The sequence below is a fragment of the Solanum verrucosum genome, unplaced genomic scaffold (genome assembly GCF_900185275.1).
Source record: "Solanum verrucosum unplaced genomic scaffold, falcon-dt-bn FXZP01000121.1, whole genome shotgun sequence".
NCBI lineage: Eukaryota > Viridiplantae > Streptophyta > Magnoliopsida > Solanales > Solanaceae > Solanum > Solanum verrucosum.
Genome location: NW_026020509.1, coordinates 653,738 through 671,639, shown reverse-complemented (window position 1 = coordinate 671,639; position 17,902 = coordinate 653,738). Strand labels below are relative to the sequence as shown.

General features: G+C 32.4%; 1 protein-coding gene across 1 annotated transcript; it reads right to left on the bottom strand.

Annotated features, from left to right (window-relative positions):
* Positions 1-678: 678 nt before the first annotated feature.
* Positions 679-2,347, bottom strand: LOC125809710 (dof zinc finger protein DOF5.6). The gene is made up of 2 exons (XM_049489305.1): positions 2,197-2,347; positions 679-1,484 (listed from the first exon to the last, which is right to left on the bottom strand). The coding sequence occupies exons 1-2, from the start codon at positions 2,245-2,247 to the stop codon at positions 693-695; spliced, it is 843 nt and encodes a 280-aa protein (XP_049345262.1). The 5' UTR covers positions 2,248-2,347; the 3' UTR covers positions 679-692.
* Between the last annotated feature and the right edge of the window lie 15,555 nt (positions 2,348-17,902).

Here is a 17,902-nt window from a genome sequence, read left to right as displayed (position 1 = left end):
ACGTCGACAAATAAAAATAAATATGATGCTAAAATAATTGCTACTACATTCTCCCCTATCATATCCAAGTACTAAGCACATTTTTTTTGAACATAAAAAATAATATTATACTCTTTCTTTCTATTCGTGACATATTTTTTCTTTTAATCTGTATAAAAAGAACGAAGACTTATCTAAATTTTATGCCAAGTCACATAAAGAAAATAGTGGTGAACAATATCTTCCTCGATATCTGATCAAATCCAACAAGCCTACAACTTTGAATTTCTCAACACTAGCATTATTTATATACAGTGCTAGCTGACCAAGATTTGCAACATTACAAATGTGAATAACCAAAAACTTACGGATATTTAAGACATGGTCGAATTTGAACAGCTTCTAAAACATATCACATTCACACTTAACATCCTAATTACTTTAATTAATTAAACTAAGCAAAATCCTTCACAAAAAAAGGAATATTGATCAGTACAAAACCAGTACATAAGTGATAATTCAGGACTAATAATTATACCTGATATAATCTCAACCACTCATGATTACAACATGAGATTAACAAACATAAATTGAAATTAAGTAGTTACTAAAGTGAAAAGTAACTTAGCTTAGTGCTATAACGATAATTGAACCAACACCTATATATCCATCAATATCACTTGACTGTAAGCCTTGATGATTTAATTTAATCCTCATACTAACGAATTCGTCGTCGTGGTTGATCCATAACCATTATTCATCAATCCACTCCAAGTTCCTAGTCCTCCATTCAAGTAACCTTGATCATGCCATTCAAGTGACAAAATCTTTGGATTAGGCTTAACATCCATTGTAATATTTTGTCCCTCATAATTAATTATATTTCCATTCATATTAGGCATCCCAAATGCACTAGAGCAAAACCCTCCATTATAATGTGGTCCAATTCCTGAATTATCCATCTCACCATAACCGTTGATCAGACCAGTACCAACATTAACATTCCCAAGAAAATCTTGATTTCTTGTACTAGTAGTCCCCACAAAAGCTTGATACTTGCTATCCATAAAATCAATAGGTGCATGATGCATGAAATTATGATTCATATTATTATTTTCCATAAAATTACCAAAGTGGGAAAATGACATTTCAGGGTAATTATGAGATGATTCAACATGAGGGGTAATATTGTCATTAGACAACTTTGAATTCTTTGAAGATACTTTTTTGTTCTTCCTACATCCACCACCAACAGGAATATTCCTTAAAGTTCCCCCTTTAGTCCAGTACCTTCTACAAGATTTACAGAAATACCTTGGTTGAGAAAGGCTGTAATTGTTGTAGTAACAAAATTTAGTGTGTGTTGAGTCACAACGAGGGCAATTAATAGGTTTGTCATGTTGGGGTCTTAGTTTTCTTTCCATTAATGGCCTTGAACATGTAAAAATGTCACCACCTGATGGAGATGAAGATGAATCAAACTCATTCTCCTCGGGAATTGTGTCCTGACAATAGAAACACATAGGTAAAAGTTAGAAAAAAAGGAAGATATTGCTCAAACTCTGAAAAAATGTTAATGTATTTGTGTCGGATATTTCAGACTTACTTTACTTTTTGTCTCAAATTAAGTGACATACTTTTCTTTTTTAGTCGCTCCATAAATAAAAGACATATTTCTATATTTAGTACTAACAATTTAACTATAAAATGCTTATTTAATGTAACCCTTAATAAAATGATTCATAGCCACACAAACATGTATAACTTGTCTTAGACTGTCAAGTTTCAAAAGTCTGTCTACCTTAATTTCATATTAAGTCAAATAACATCAGATAAATTGAGACGTAGGACTAACTTTAGATGGTCATGGTTAGTCAAAATCAGATTTTGAAGCATCCGAACAATATGGAAAGAAAAAAGAACTATATTGTTACGGACTCTCAAAAAATGTTATAGCTTTCATATGAGATCCTGCACTATTTTTGAAGGCATGCATCAACATTTTTCTAAGAGATGTACGTTTAGGTCTATTAGAAGGTGCAAAAATATCTAGAAATGAATGCTTAAATATCTCGTAATGTATTTAACCAGATAATAGATTATGTATACTCCTGCAAAAGTATCTATTCGTAACGAAACTTCAATTGTCAAAATGTGAATGCCATAAAGCTAAGGAACATGAAAATGTAACAACATTGAATTTAGTAACACACAAACCTGTAGCCAGTTAGATGAATCCATGCAAACTTGCAAAGAAGTAATCCCCATTGCTACACTCTTGATATTAAAAGGAACAAACTTTCAACAATATGTAACTAAAATATTTCAAATACAAAGTTTCTTTGTTACAACTATATATAATATGTGTATATCTGTATATCCAAAAGGGTTAGTGAGAATGAAAAAAAATTGAGCTAAAGAACGTGAATATGAAGGAAGAAAAAGGCCTTATGTGGTGGGGACAAAGACAACTTATGTGGGCCTAGCTATTGTCGGCCCACTGTCTTTGATTGAATAGGGCCCACATTGGGTTAATCTTGACTGTATCATCATCAATAAAGGAGATTTGGACGGCTGTGATTTTGTCAACTTTGGATTTGTGGTTTGGTGGGATACATCAGACGGTGACAGTTATATTGAGAATATTTTTTGGGTCCTCGATAAAGAGTAAAGGCTAATGGGCCCAAATTGGGCTTCAAAAACCGAAACAACACTCTAAATTGTGGACCCCGGGTTAGAATTGGGGGCCCAATAGACAGTATGGACCCCTTTTCTACTTCGACTCTTACAAGCAAGGCATATATTCTCTCGTATGACGTGCCCGTTCTAATGACCATATATGGTGTTGTTAACGATGTTGAATTAATTGTCCGAGATCATACAAGGAGTTAAGGCCGGAATCACAATCTTTTTACTCAACAATGTGATAGCATGTATGATATAACACTTGCTTCATTGTTATAAGTAATGTTGAAATCACGATGATTTAATATGAATTGTGAATTTATCTTCCAAGATAACTAGGTTGAATATAACATGAAGTCATACTATTTGTCTTGATTGTATGCCGCAGTTTTGAAATCTGTTTCTTATATCTTTTTTGTTTGTATTAATAAAATCATGACTATTCGATATGAATTGTGAATAATCTCGTAGGATAGCTAGGTATATAGCATGAAGTCGATCATATCGAGATTTATCATGATTTACCTTATAAAGTTGCTAACAATCACTTTACTAATCCAAAAAAATTACATTAAACTTAAAAAGATCATTTTTACACAAATATCAAAGTTGGGGATCATTAATATGTAAATAACATCACAAAAGCGAAGTGGGACTTGACAATTACCACTTCCGTCCCAAGCGAATACTCCGTATTAGATAAAAATAAGTAATACGGAGAAGATGACACTATACTTCTACCTCATACAAGTACTACAACATAAGATAGTCTACTATTCCCTCCCTCCGTCCCATTTTATGTGGTATCCTTTGACTTGTCACGGTATTTAAGAAAAAAATATTAAAGACTTTTGAAACTTGTGATGTAAAACAATCCTTAGATATTTGTGTGGCTGAATTATTTCATTAAGGGTAAAAGATGTATTTTAAAGAATTTCTTTCTAATTATAGTAAAGTGACATTCTTTTTGGGGCGAACTAAAAAGAAAAGAGCGTCACATACAATGGGACGGAGGCAATATATTTTTATGCTAATTCTTGACCTTCAATTCTTTCTATCTCTCAGGTAAATAATGTGTCTTATCATGTTTGATCACATATCCCCAATTTTTATTTGACCTATCTCTACCTTTATTAGAACCTGCTATAGTCACATTCTCACACTTCCTTACTACTGCTTCTGTGCACCTCCTCTTTACATGTTTTGATGCTCATATCATCTCAATGTAACTTTCCTCATATTTTTCTCATTTTATCCTGTATAACTTCATTTTTTAATCTGGTCTTTCCTGATATATATGCTCGCACACCCCTCGTTATACTCGATAATCCAAATGATCCACACATGAAATTTAGCGCGCGGCTAGAAAGAATGTAATTACTAGTGTTTTCAAAAAACAAATGGAAAGTAATATAATGATAATGATATCATATCATATCCTTTGTGCTTTTCAAAAAGATAAATAAATAAATGGTTCCCTAAGCCTTTCATGATTTTTAGAACCCTAAAATTGGTATAGGAAAGTGACTTGAAAAGCTATAGCAATAATTAGTTCATCTTTTCCAATTAATCTTATACTATTACCCAAGCTTGAAAAAAAAAGAAATTTTCCATGTTACTTTCTTTAGCCAAATGACAAAAAGAGAGAACAATCATCTTTCTCAACTTGAAAAAAAGATATCTTCATCACATGTTATTAGGACCAATTTCATCATTACTTTGTCCCTTTTTTTTTTCTTTGTAAATAAAAAAGAGAAAATTCACAACTTTTACGATCAAATTTGTGTTTGAAAATCGAGGAGGGAAAAAAAAAGCAAAAGAAAATCAAGCATCGATCGTAAAATCCGCTAAAGTTTTAATAAGAAGAGGACCATAGTAAAAAAAGAAACAAAATACTAAAAGTTTTTGCTATCTTTTAAATAACGTGTGAGATACTCCTAGAATATATTTAACAAAAGTTGAAAGTACAAATCACATGATCATCATGAAGATGCTCAAAACAAAAATAGTAACTCCTCCCTCTGATAACTTGCTACTGAGTTTAAGAAAGGAAAAATTTATGTGAAATTTGTGTTCATATGATTATAAATCACTTGTAAGAGTAAAATGAATATTTTAAAGTTAAATTTGTGACACTTTTCGTTTTTCGAGAGTCAAACAGTTTAAGTTCGACCAAAAATTTAAGCATAGAATCTTCAATTTTTTTGAAATGGAATTTCTATATTTGTAAACTACGTAAAAGTACTATAAGTCACAATAATTGAAAATTCAATACTTACGGTCAACGATAAACTTGTTTGAATCTTAAAATCCGAAAAGTGTCACATAAAATGGGATGGAGGGAGTACTAAATATAGAAATGTGTCATTCTTTGACTAAAAAAAGTAAATCATATAAATTGTGACTGAGCTAGGGATTATATGTTTTAATATATGTATTTCGAGATTTTATTATTATATAAATAAAGTTAAATATATATTTTAGATTTCAAACTCTTATATGAGAACCCATAACAAGTAAAATCTCAAATTCAATTTAATCAAAATGTCGCAGATGGCATTGAATAAGGCTTCCAAGAAGTGTAAATATTCTTTATTTCTTTTTAAATTAGGAAGAATACTTTTTGGTGTCCTCAATATTCATTAATTCGTTTCTTTACAACAAATTAATTAAGTAATTTGATTGGAAAATAGCCAAACCTTTTCTTGAATTAATATTTGGAAGTGCAAGTATATTACATGAATCTTGATTCTTGATGCTTCTTATTCCCTTGACAACAGTAATATAATTTACCTTAAAATTACGATAAGGAGTTTACCAATATAATTAGTAGGGAAAAAAGTTTGAAATATATCTGAACTTTGATCGAAATTGTTGTAGCAATCCCAAACATTAGGCAGGACCTATTACCTCCTGCACTATTTAATAGTGTATTTTAAAGATATATAAGTGCCCAGCTGGACATGTTACTATTTATAATGATGCAATATTTTATGATGTCCACGTGGACACCTATATATCTTTAAAATACACTATTAATTAAGTAGTACAGAGGGTAATAAATCCTGCCCAAAGTTCGAGATTGTTACAACAATTTCGGTCAAAGTTCAAATATATTTCGAACCCTTTTCCCAGTATATTACTGATAATCTTGATATTCAAGCTTTATATCCCAAGAACATATACTTAATGAAATACGTAATTTTTAAAAAAAAATTAACGAATGAGATTTATCCTTTACGTCCCTTAACCCCGCGGCTTGTGGCTGTGTACTACTAATCCTTTCATAGTGTCATGCATAGCTTATGAGTTGATTCCTAGGACGGTCATTAAACTAATTGAAATAGTAATAAATTAAGCTAATAACTATTTCATAATAATTGAGTAATCATCTGAAAAATCAACATCATAACGTACTTTCATTTTTAATTTGAAGCAGGGGCGGAGCCAACTTTCTTTTAGGGGGTTCATCTGAACCCCTTCGGCGAAAAACATTACTCTTTATACATGGTTAAAATTATTTTTTTGTATTTATAGTAAATGTTGAACCCCCTTTGGTTAGTCCTGTGTTTAGTTCTTCAAATTTTGAACCCTCTTATTAAAATTCCTAGATCCGCCACTGACTTGAAGTACCCTCCAAATATATATATATATATATATGTCTCAAAAGTTGTAGATATAATATATAGATGTGGTGAAACTTTAAAATGAAATGATTTTTTCTGCCTTTCTTCTCATGCAAGATTGTCGTTGCATGGTATGCAACATAATATAAAGAGAATGAAAGAAAAAGTAAGAGAATATATATATTATCAGCAGCTTGCATTGTGTGTATGGAAAATATATTGGACCATATTTATTATAATATATGCATGCATGTGAAATAATTTTATCATTAATACTACTACCACTACGTGTAATATATGTTTGATATCTTTAAAATTTGAACTTGTGTGTTGGCTCGTCGAATCTATAAAAAGAATGGACCTGGTTTTATTTGGGACCATATTATATTCCTTTTTCCAACAAAAGTTTCATTATTTTATTCTTATATATTCCACGAATATTTTGATACAGATCAGGTTTTTTTTATAAAATATGCATTTTAATTTTATCGACAGTGCTTTGTTTAAGAAAGAGATTATATTTGAAAGACTCTTGAGTACGTACTCGTGAATTGTGATTTTAAACAAACTCATTAGAGATGGAACAATATAATTTTTTTTTGGATAAATTATAAATAAATATACATATAAATTGGGATAGAGAGGATAAAAAAAACACATCACATAAATTAAAATTTTTTTAAAAATCAAAATACTGATAAATTTAACCATATGACAAAATTATAAAGTAAGAATATATACATTTAATCATATTATTAAGTGATTATTGAGAGTACTATAAAAATCGGTTTACATTAATTATTTGTCAGATTATTACTAAAACAGAAAACAACAACCTCCTAAATTCTTTTTTTCGTTCTTTTTTTGCGACAAAGTGATTTTGATTTATGGACTAAGGGTCTAGTATGAATTGGACAATAATATTAACCAAAGTAACATAAAATCAAAACATCCACTGTTATAGCACTGAATTTTATATGTTTGTGTCCAAATTTTTTTTTGAATTTTTTGCGTTTATGAATTCAAATTAAATACAAGTTATTGAGTTCTGAATAAATTATACAAATATAATTTTTAGACAACAAAAATTATTAAGTGTTGTCAAATCTGTAAATAGGATTGTATATATAACTCTCCGTCCATGATGTGATTGATGATATTTCTTTACTTTTTTATTCGTGTACTTTGTTCGGGTATGAAAAACATCCATATTAAAAATATGAAAAAGAATTTAAATTAGTCAAATTAGTATAATTTTATTTTTTATAAACTAGGAGATTAGGGATAGATATGCAGGCACTAACAGCCAGAGAAGATGCGCGCATGCGCCAAGAAACTGATGACTAATTACTAATATTGTTCAAATAGACAAAATCATCAACTAGTCGGTGGTACGATCTAATACTTCTTCCGTCTCAAATTATATGATCGGATACGAAATTTGAAAAGTATGAATTTTTTTTTTTTTGCAATGTTTCAAAAATTATATTTAAAGCAAATAAATTTTTAAATCGAAAATTACATATTAGTGAACTTTTTATTTTTATTTTTCAAATAAGTAAAATCTAAATAAAATGTTGATAGTACGATTAAATAAAATTAGAAGACAACATGGGTCCATTCATGAAATGTGACAAGCCGACCGTGCGTCCATCAGGCTGTCGCATTTGAGTAATTTAATTGTTTGTATAGTATTTAATTTTTCCTTGGAATTTCCTAATAGTCTACATATTTGGCTCTATTCTTTTGGACATTTATTATCTATCAATATGCATGAATGTGTCCTTCGTTTTTATTTTATTTGAATTTCAGTGTTTGATTGCCTTACAAGCTTACACACAGATAAGATTGTGTTGACTACTGTTTTGCCCTTACAATTGTGTGTTCATACTCTCTATTTTAACTTTCCAGCATTTGGCTAGCTAGCTAGCTATACTCTTTTGACATTCTAATATTATACTGGACATATTATTATTGTTACGCACATACATCATATACGTACATTTGTTAAAATACAGTTAAAATAAAAGAATATGTGTGCGATGTATCTACTGAAATTGAATAGGTTGGTACATTTAGGTTGAGCAAATAAATACAATGTATTCAATGAAATTGTATGTGTTGATACAACTAGTTTAAATGAACAGATAGCGAACAAATAAATATAGCTATATACTACCTTTATTTTTCATAATTTCCATTATTCTCTACCATTTCAAAATATCTCCAAAACCCCTTATTTTCCCCCAATTATCAAGTCAACCGGATACATAAGTATCCCAGTCTTAACCCACTTATCCCTTTCCTTTTATCATTCCTTGAAATTTGAATCTCTCCCTAATTTCACTTTACAATCTTATTAGTTACAATTTTCATCTCAATTTGAATTTCAAAAGGATTCTCTCTCCAATTCAAACCACTAGATAGATACTTTTCGTATTCTCCATTATTATTTTTTTCATTTTTTTTATTTTTTCATTCATGTATATACTTGATAACTTAGTTGTAGTTAGTTGTTGATTCATTCATGCTGATACATTGGACACTTAGTTGCAGTTAGTTGTTGATTCATTCATGTATCTAATTGATAACTTAATTCTTATTTATTGTGATACATTTATCGATACACTTTATTTCAGCTCACATAGACCCTTTTTTCATAACCTTATTGTATCAAATACATTATTTTCAACAATTAAGATACTTTGTAGTGCAAATTATGTATCATAACATAAATTTGATGGTTACAGCTTGTTCTAATTTTTTTTTTGAATAGTTCTTATGGATGTATCAAGTATAAAGTTCATATTGTTGAATGGACAGTTATATTCATAATTTTGTATCATATACAATATAGTTTGGTCATGATACACGGTCAAAGCATTTTGTAGTTGGTGTGAAGATCTGTTTCACTTCTCTTTGAGTAAGAAAATACAAGTTCTTAGATTGTGTCCTTCTTGTCCACAACCTCCACAAGGTATCTCGTCTAGTTGAAATCTACCACAATTATATATTTTTTGCTTAAGGAAAATAATGTATCTTCTTCCATCATCATAAACTGAAAAAATAAACTCAGACGACATGGAACAACCTGCAAACATTAAAAAATTCAGTGATACATTATATAAATACGTTTTTTTTTTTAATTTTCAAAGCAATACCTATCTAACAACAAACTAACACATAACGACACAATTTTGTAACCATCTTATAACATGTACCAGATACATTACAATAACTAATGATACAATCATTCACAAAAATTCAAAATTGATTTATATATATATATATTACCCATATTTTTATTGATCAAAACAAGTAATCCAAGACTGATATACATTTATACAAATCCGTGAAACATGAAACATTTTTATACAAATCACATTCAGATACATAATAATGACCACATCATAATCCATAGATACAAATTACAATACACGAGTGTCGTTTAATACTAGTGTATCATAACTTACATATTCACATTAAAAGGACAAAACAAAACTATAGCAATGATACATTACAATACTATATACCAATTTATCAATAACCAACTCATGAAAATGTTTCACAATACATAACAACTATCATGATTTTAGCAATGTATCATGATTTTATGTATCAAAATTTGAAAAACAATAATTCACAATACAAAACAACTAATCTCTTACCTTTTTTATCATAAAAAATACAAGACAGAAGTCCTATGCAATTCCAACAACCATCTTTACACATTAATTCACATGACAACATAAAGTTTAAGAACCTTCCATCTGCTATACTAGTGGCGTTTATACTCCATTCACTTACAGTAATTTGCATGTCCGTTTTAGTAACTAATCTAAGCCCAACTTGTCCTGCTTCAATGCCTTGCTTAGGTCCAGCCACAAGAAATTCCCAGCAAATATTATTTTGGAACTCAATGCCAAACAAACAAACATATGCAGCTTAGTTACCTTTTACGTATTCACATCAAAACACAATAATGACCACAACGTCCATAACTGATTCCGAATTGATGATGCAAAATCGTGAATCGTTTGTCCAATCATCTACAATGGTTGATTTGAGATTCAAGATTTCGAATTGACGGAGAAGATGAAAATTTATTTTTTTGAATTTTGTGAAGCTACTACAGATTGGAATGGATTGATATCAACAATTCTACGTGATTTGTGGGAAAGAAAATCAGTTATGTGTGATTTGTGGGAAAGAAAATCAATTTTACGTTAATATTTCATATTAAGCGCAACAGTCAAGTTTTATAATGTATCACTGTAACACCCCGTATCCGAAACAGACCAAAAAATGCAGATTTTGAGAAGTTGCAGGTGCAACCTACGGTTGCCATCCACGGACCGTAGGTCAGACCACGGCCCGTGCTGGTGGTCCGTGGTTCGCCACTGCAACCCCTCCCCAGCCAGCTCAGAAAATTGGTTAAGTCTCGACTCACGGACAGATCCACGGTCCGTAGATCAGACCACGGTCCGTGGTCTGTGTCCGTGGATCAAGACCTCCTTTACCCAGCCTCTGACAGGAACTACGGTTGACCAGCACGGACCGTCGTTCGATCCACGGTCCGTAGGTCTGACCGTAGATCGAAGGTTAGCAGCCAGTTAGCTGAAAATTCTGATGGGTCAACTTCAGATGGTCATAACTTTTAGTACAAAATGAATTATGTGTCCCATGACCTATGGTTAGATAGATAATTGAATTATCTTTCCAACGCCACCGAGTTTGCTAAATTCCAACCTCCGAGTAAAAAGTTATGCTTGTTTTAGTGAAGCCCTGTCGGGCAGACTCGAACTACGGACCCAATCTACGGACCGTAGATTGACCTACGGCCCGTAGGTCCATTCCGTAGATCACTTCGACAGCAGTTAATTCAGGGGTCCTTTGGTCTTTTCCTATTTCGTTTAACCCCTAAGATACGTCGTTTAGACCCTAAATCATGAGGTTTTAATTAGTTTAAACCTAGAAACATAACTAGAACTTACCTAAGTCAATTCATTAAATCAAAACTTAGAAAATTAGAAGCTAGAGAGGAGAAAAAGGTCAAGAACCCTAGTTCAAGAACGCAGCAAGGTTCCTTCAGTTCCAGCCCCGAAATCGAAAGATTTCTCCGTGAAATTCGTCACCAGGTATGTGGGATTTCACTAGTGGGTTCCTTTCGCCCATTAGGTCCCTAGAATTCAGTCAGATTCTTGATTCCATGATTATGAACAGACCTAGGGTTTCTAGAATTATAGCAGATCATCATTAATTAGTTATTTAAATGTTCCAAATCAGATTATCATGTTATTGCTCAGTTTATCGCATGAATTTCAGCACCCTAGCTATGTATTTCTTCAGTTCTTGAATTACACATGCTAGGTCAGATATTTCAGTATTCAGTTTTACATGCCTCAGTTTATGAATGCATCATTATCAGATTAATTGTTGCATTCTCAGTTTGCATGTTCAGTTTCGAGCTATCCAATATTTACAGAAATTCAGTCATAACCAGTTAACCAGTTAATTCATTGGGAGTAGCATAATACCGAGTTGGACTAGGGTTTCAGCGTACCCATATAGTCCCAGAACTACGAGCCACGTAGGTGTAAGTCCCCTCTGTGGGCAACATCAGTTTAGTGATCACGCCAGCATGCCTCTATACCTCTGGCAGGGTATATTGGGTCCTCTCGATGGGGCGTATACATCGGACTCCACATTTAGCTCATGTGGTTTTATGTCGGTTATTAGTAGCTCCCACAGTTCAGTCAGACTCTATTGCATTGACCACATTTACAATTCAGTCAGTATTCAGTCAGCATGTTATAAATTTGGTCATTGCATTCAGTTAGCTCAGTATTCAGTATTTCAGTATCCATATCATGTTCAGATTATATCATTGCTCAGTATGCTTTGTTCAGTTATATGTTATTTCAGCTTTACTCCATCCTGCATGCTCAGTACCTTTCAAGTACTGACGCATACGTGCGCTACATCTTCTCGTGATGTAGGTTCAGGTTCTCAGCATCCAGATCACGCTTAGATCGGTTCCCGATCTCCAGTTCAGCAGAATCAGTGGTGAGTCCTCATTCTCCGAGGACAATAGTCATGAGTTTCATTTCAGTATTTAGTCCTTTAGTTTCAGTTTTTGCTAGATCTAGTTGGGGCATGTCCCAACATTTCTAGTCAGTTTAGAGGCTTATTTCAGACATAGTTAGATTCAGCTTAGTATTTGAGTTTGATAACTTCTTTGTATTAAACTCTCAGATTTGATATATTCAGTTATAGTATATGGGTATTCCTCATCTCTTCAGATTTATTTATGAATTAGCTTCCGCATCAGTTTATTTTCTTTAGTATGCTCATGATCATGCCAACAGGGTTAGCTTGGGATCACTTGTGGTCCTAGGTCCCGTGTCCGCGTCTCGGGGGTAGCTCGGGGCGTGACAATCACAATGTCATGCCCCGAGCCTACACCCTGGACGTGGCCGACACTCGAAGACCATTGTTGGCCCCAAGTGAACCTTTGGCTTGGCTTACTTAACTCAACAAAATAAACTCATGTAATAGTTTAAATGATAATATCTTAGCCAAAATGACAACTTATGTCTCAAAACAAAGTATCTGCAAATACATAAATGAGAGACTCAAAACTAATTGTCTGATTGTCTATGAAGCCTCTATAATACTGAGATGGATGTTGGGACAGACCCCACAACATCCTAATAAAGAAAACTAGGAAAGCGAAATAAAAGAGTCCTCCGGAATGCAAGGAGGCTCACCACTGACTCTGGAGTGCTCAACTAGATCAACGGCGCGCTGGATGCTGATCCTGGTTACCTGTATCTGCATCATAATAAGATGCAGGCCAACTGGCATCAGTATGTGAGTTGGAAAGCTAAACAACAACTTAAGCTTGAAAGGAGTACAAAAGAACACTTACCTTGACTCTGTTTAACTCATGAATAACTGAACTCAATATAAAGCAGTAAAACACATGCAATATATATAAAACTTGTAAAACAGTGTAAACAACTTAGTTCGTTAAAGATAAAGCAATAACAAACTCAACTTTACTTAAATATAAAAGTAATATAACTTTAGTGGGAGATTCTCTAACCGACAACCACCACTATGAGCCTAAGTGGTGATACAACGTCTTGCCCACGCTGCCAAAATTGTCCTATACTTTGCCGTCATATAGAACGCTTAACTTAGTGGATCCACTAGTCTATGCTAAAAGCATCTTAAGGATTCATCTAAAAAGTATGATCATTTACTACCCATGATGGCTACATTGTTTATAGAGACTTGAGTTAATATGAACTCGCATCCTCATATCGGTGCTCAATACTACTCCCAAAATATACTTTAGCTCATATGTTTTTAAAAAACATAACTTCATTCTTTGGTTTGAGATAATTACTCAAAAGATTAGCTTAAAAGCTCTCTTGGAATCGATGTTCCCTTTTTCTTACTCAAATGTGGAAACATTTATAGACTCTTTGAGAATACTTAGTTCCCTAATAGTTTTCTGAGAAATGAACTCAACTCTTTACTCTTTGCTTAACTTGAAACTTGAGCCTTAAAACGAAGTTAAAACGTTTAATAAAGACTCTTGAAAACTTTAAGAATTTTGCTTTGACTTGTTTCTTAAACTTCTAGACTTGACTCTTAATTTCTTTGACTTTGATCTTAACTTTCCTTGAATTGGATTATGGATTCAAGGTTCATGATCTCATGTTTGTGGATGATTTCATGACGTTTAGATGTACCTTAGAGTGTTGGAAACAACTAGGAAACATAGGTATATCGCTTAGGAACAAGTACGAAAAGGTGGGGAACGATTGGGGAGAACTGGCGTCCCTGGCGCTCTGAGAGGCGCGGGGCGCTAGCCCTCAAACTTCAGAGAAGTCTGACTGGCACTCTGGCTGGCGCGACACGCCAGAGGCCAAACTTCAGAGAAGTTTTTGTGGCACTCTGGCAGGCGCGACACCCAACCCTTTTTGCCCAGCGATTTCCGACTTTTCTCTTTCTTTTTTCATCTCTAAACTCCCTTAACTTCCATAATTTTTTCCAAAAACACTTAGGATCAATTGTACCCTCGATATACAACCAATTTAACTCGAAAAACAACCCAGAAGTATGAATCAATTCACCTCCAAGCATCAACAACTCAACCAACAAGAATTCTACAATTTGTTCTTCAAGAACCTCACTTTTTCAACATGTACACAACTCAAAACCAATGGATTCAAACAAGTTGGTATGTGGGTGAACTAACCCAACACGAAAAGATCTCACATACCTTACGAATTCCACTCGTAAGCTTGGATGATCTTGACGAATTCTTGCCTTTTTCTCCTGTTCTTTCTTCCTTTCTCTCTTCTCCAAGCCCTAAGCATTCTTTAATTTTCCAAAACTGATTCAGGTTCTATTTTTACCCCAATAAACCCCTAAAATCAAATTAGGAAATTAATTAGAGAAAACACTACTTTGCCCTTCCCTAAATCCGGATTGGGACTTTCTTCAATCCAACATCCCAATTTCCGAAAGGCATATCTCACTCATACAATGTCGAAATCGTGCAATCTCAGTGGCGTTGGAAATATCTCTCCAAGGACTTTCCAGCCATATCAAGATCTGCTCCTAACTCCTCCTGAGATAGGAGTTATGGCCGTTTGAAAATGACCAAAACTCACTTTCTTAACTTGTACAAAATTTCCAGATTTCCTTATTCTTTCCAAAAATCAATACTTTCATATTTTAAACTCTTTATAGTCGTTTCTAGGTGCGAGATGTTACACACAATTAATGTATCCAGATGAAACTTATGTATCGGGATGACTGATATTTTAAGGGATTTTTGTAAAATAGAAAAGAGTAGGAATAAGATGTAATTTAGATCTTACACTATGGGATTTATGTAAGTTATACATAAATATATACATTGAGAGAATGTACAACAATTTGAGTGGTAGATAATTCTCTAACATAGTTTGCTTTGACCAGTAATTAGACAAACTATAGGTACTTATAAAAATTTATGCGCCATTATTTATGAAATTTCTAATCTTACTTCGAATAAAAAATATCATATTAGATTAACCTATAGTCAAAGGGGTGGAGCCACATGCATGTCAGGGTGTCCAATCGTCTGAAAAAAAATACTGTAAATACAAGTAAAATGATACGTGAAGTGATTAAATAATATATTTTGGACACCCTTAACATATGCATATATATCGTATATGTTGGCTTTAATGTTTGGCAGGTAAGCAAAAATTTAAACTAATACATACTCAACACCAAGTAGTATTTTGATTAGTATCTATATATATATATAGTTAAGATACAAAACAGAACATACATGGGAGAGTTGGTCGGATGGTAAGCAATCCTCACCTCCAATGCTAAAATGTGGGTTCAAGAGTCACTAAGCGAGCAAAAAATGATGGAAGCTCGTAGGGAGGGGTTAATTTTATTTTAATACTACTACTATCGTTCAACACTTGGCAAATTTATAAGATCTTGAACTTCACTATTGTTAGCCATTACTCGAATAGTTCATTTGAGTTATTTAGGGCCTCCAGGATAGAGTATTTGGGCCTGAACTCTTAAGTGATTCATTAAAGCTTTGGTTTTTTTCTCTTTTCTTTTTAAAAAAATATCAATTGCAAGCTTTGGTCCATACAACTTTAGTAACAGTCATTAACAGACCCAAAACCACGAAATTTCTCAAACTCTGTTAGCAATTAATTAAGTAAAGGAAACGAATAAAAATATGGAAAAATCACACCATATACACATTTAAGAGACAATATTACGGATTTTAAACATACTCTTAAAAAATTCTTACTTATAACAGTTTAATTACATGTTGTAACATATCAACTAAATTTAACTTTATTTAAAAACCAATTAAATTTTACTTTATTAAATGATTAATTTTTTTTATAATTTTATATTATTAATATTTTAATCATATCTATTACAATTTCCTTTTTAAACTCAATAATTATCAATTACACAATTTTAGAGATTTATATTGATTACAGTTCCATTTTTACCGTTACACGCCACCCCACCCACCCAAGTTAATCCCATGCCCCACGCCTATCCTATACAACACGCCACCACCCCAGTACCCCACTACCCCATCTTCAGAAATCACAAATTCATCTCTCTCAAACATACTCCATTTCGTTTCTCATCTTCTTCCTGTCGAAGAAACATGTTATAACTCCTCGAAAGAGTCCTCGACTAGTAGAAACAACTTCTACGGATGAAATACATGCTCCAACATTCAACATATTGACTCAAACCCCGCCGTCCAAAAAGAATAAAATTCCGGCAAAGGGTTGTTCTTCTCAATCGAAGAAACACATTACACAAAAGGAGAAAAATAGTCAAGCAAAGAAAACGATAAGTCCTGCAAATCAAAAGGAAAAAAAGAGGAAGGGAAAAATTGTAGAAACCCATTCTGATTCGAATTAGAATTTTGTAAGTGAGATAAAAAAGAAAAACAAAAAAAAGCAATAAATGTCGAAATTGGTCAGTCTTCAAAACCATCAAGAAGAAGAGCAACAACAAAGGAGGACTCAGAAATTTCAATATCCAAAAAAGGCAAAAAAAGTATTAGGGTAAGTAATATATTTAATTTATTTTCAAATTATTCAAATTAGTGATTTTTCTTGTTAAAAATACTATATTATGCGTTGGTACGAAAATTGTACGAAATATGTTGACAAGTCTCAATCCGACCCACTTAAAGTCAAGCATATGAAGAATGTGCCTCAACAAGATGAAATCTCAAAGTACGTATTCCTATACTTTAATGATTTCATCAGAAAAGGTAACTCAATTTGTTTCTTAAAATTAATTTTCTCCCAATTTTTTTCCAGTGATTGTGGTATGTACACGTGTTTGTTTCCTGAATATGTCAGCAATAAAGTTTTTAATATGCGTTACATTGATATCGATGCAAAGTATCATCGTCAAAGGTATGCCACAATCATATGTCATTATGGTAAAATAAAGAACGATGATGATGCAATCAATGAGAGTGAAGTAACTGAAACTGTTGCTAGCAAATTTGGTGGACCTCGCATGGTTGATTGCAACTTAGATTTTTTAGAATTACATTTTTTTAAAAACTTTTGGACAATATTTTGTGTTTAATACAGTTTTAAGTATTTTATGATATATAAAATCCACTGTTATCTTCTAGTCAGATACCAACTACATATGAATTACATATTGACTATTATAATTTCAGGATACTAGTTATATACAGACTGCATACCAATTAGATTCAACATTTAGAGTTCATGAACTACTAGTGTCTTATTAACTGAAACAAAACGAACACTAATTTAGAGTTCATGAACTAACTATCTTATAATTGGTATCCAAACTGTATACTTTTGGCATCTAAATTCATACATGATTGATATTTTTTACTTCATATTCTAACACAAAAAAAATAAAATGGAATCAAGTTGATATCCAACCTGTATAAATACCTTGAAGAAATGATTATGCCAATGTAAAATAGTGATCATTATCTTTTGTAACAACCTCAATTACATCTTGTTTTATATTTATTCAAGTTGGACACCTTA

Excerpts from the sequence above, each read along its gene's own strand:
- LOC125809710 (XM_049489305.1), bottom strand. The coding sequence starts at position 2,247 with ATGGGGATTACTTCTTTGCAAGTTTGCATGGATTCATCTAACTGGCTA. Across the intron at positions 1,485-2,196 it reads ATTCATCTAACTGGCTACAG|GACACAATTCCCGAGGAGAA; the intron begins GTTTGTGTGTTA and ends TTCTATTGTCAG.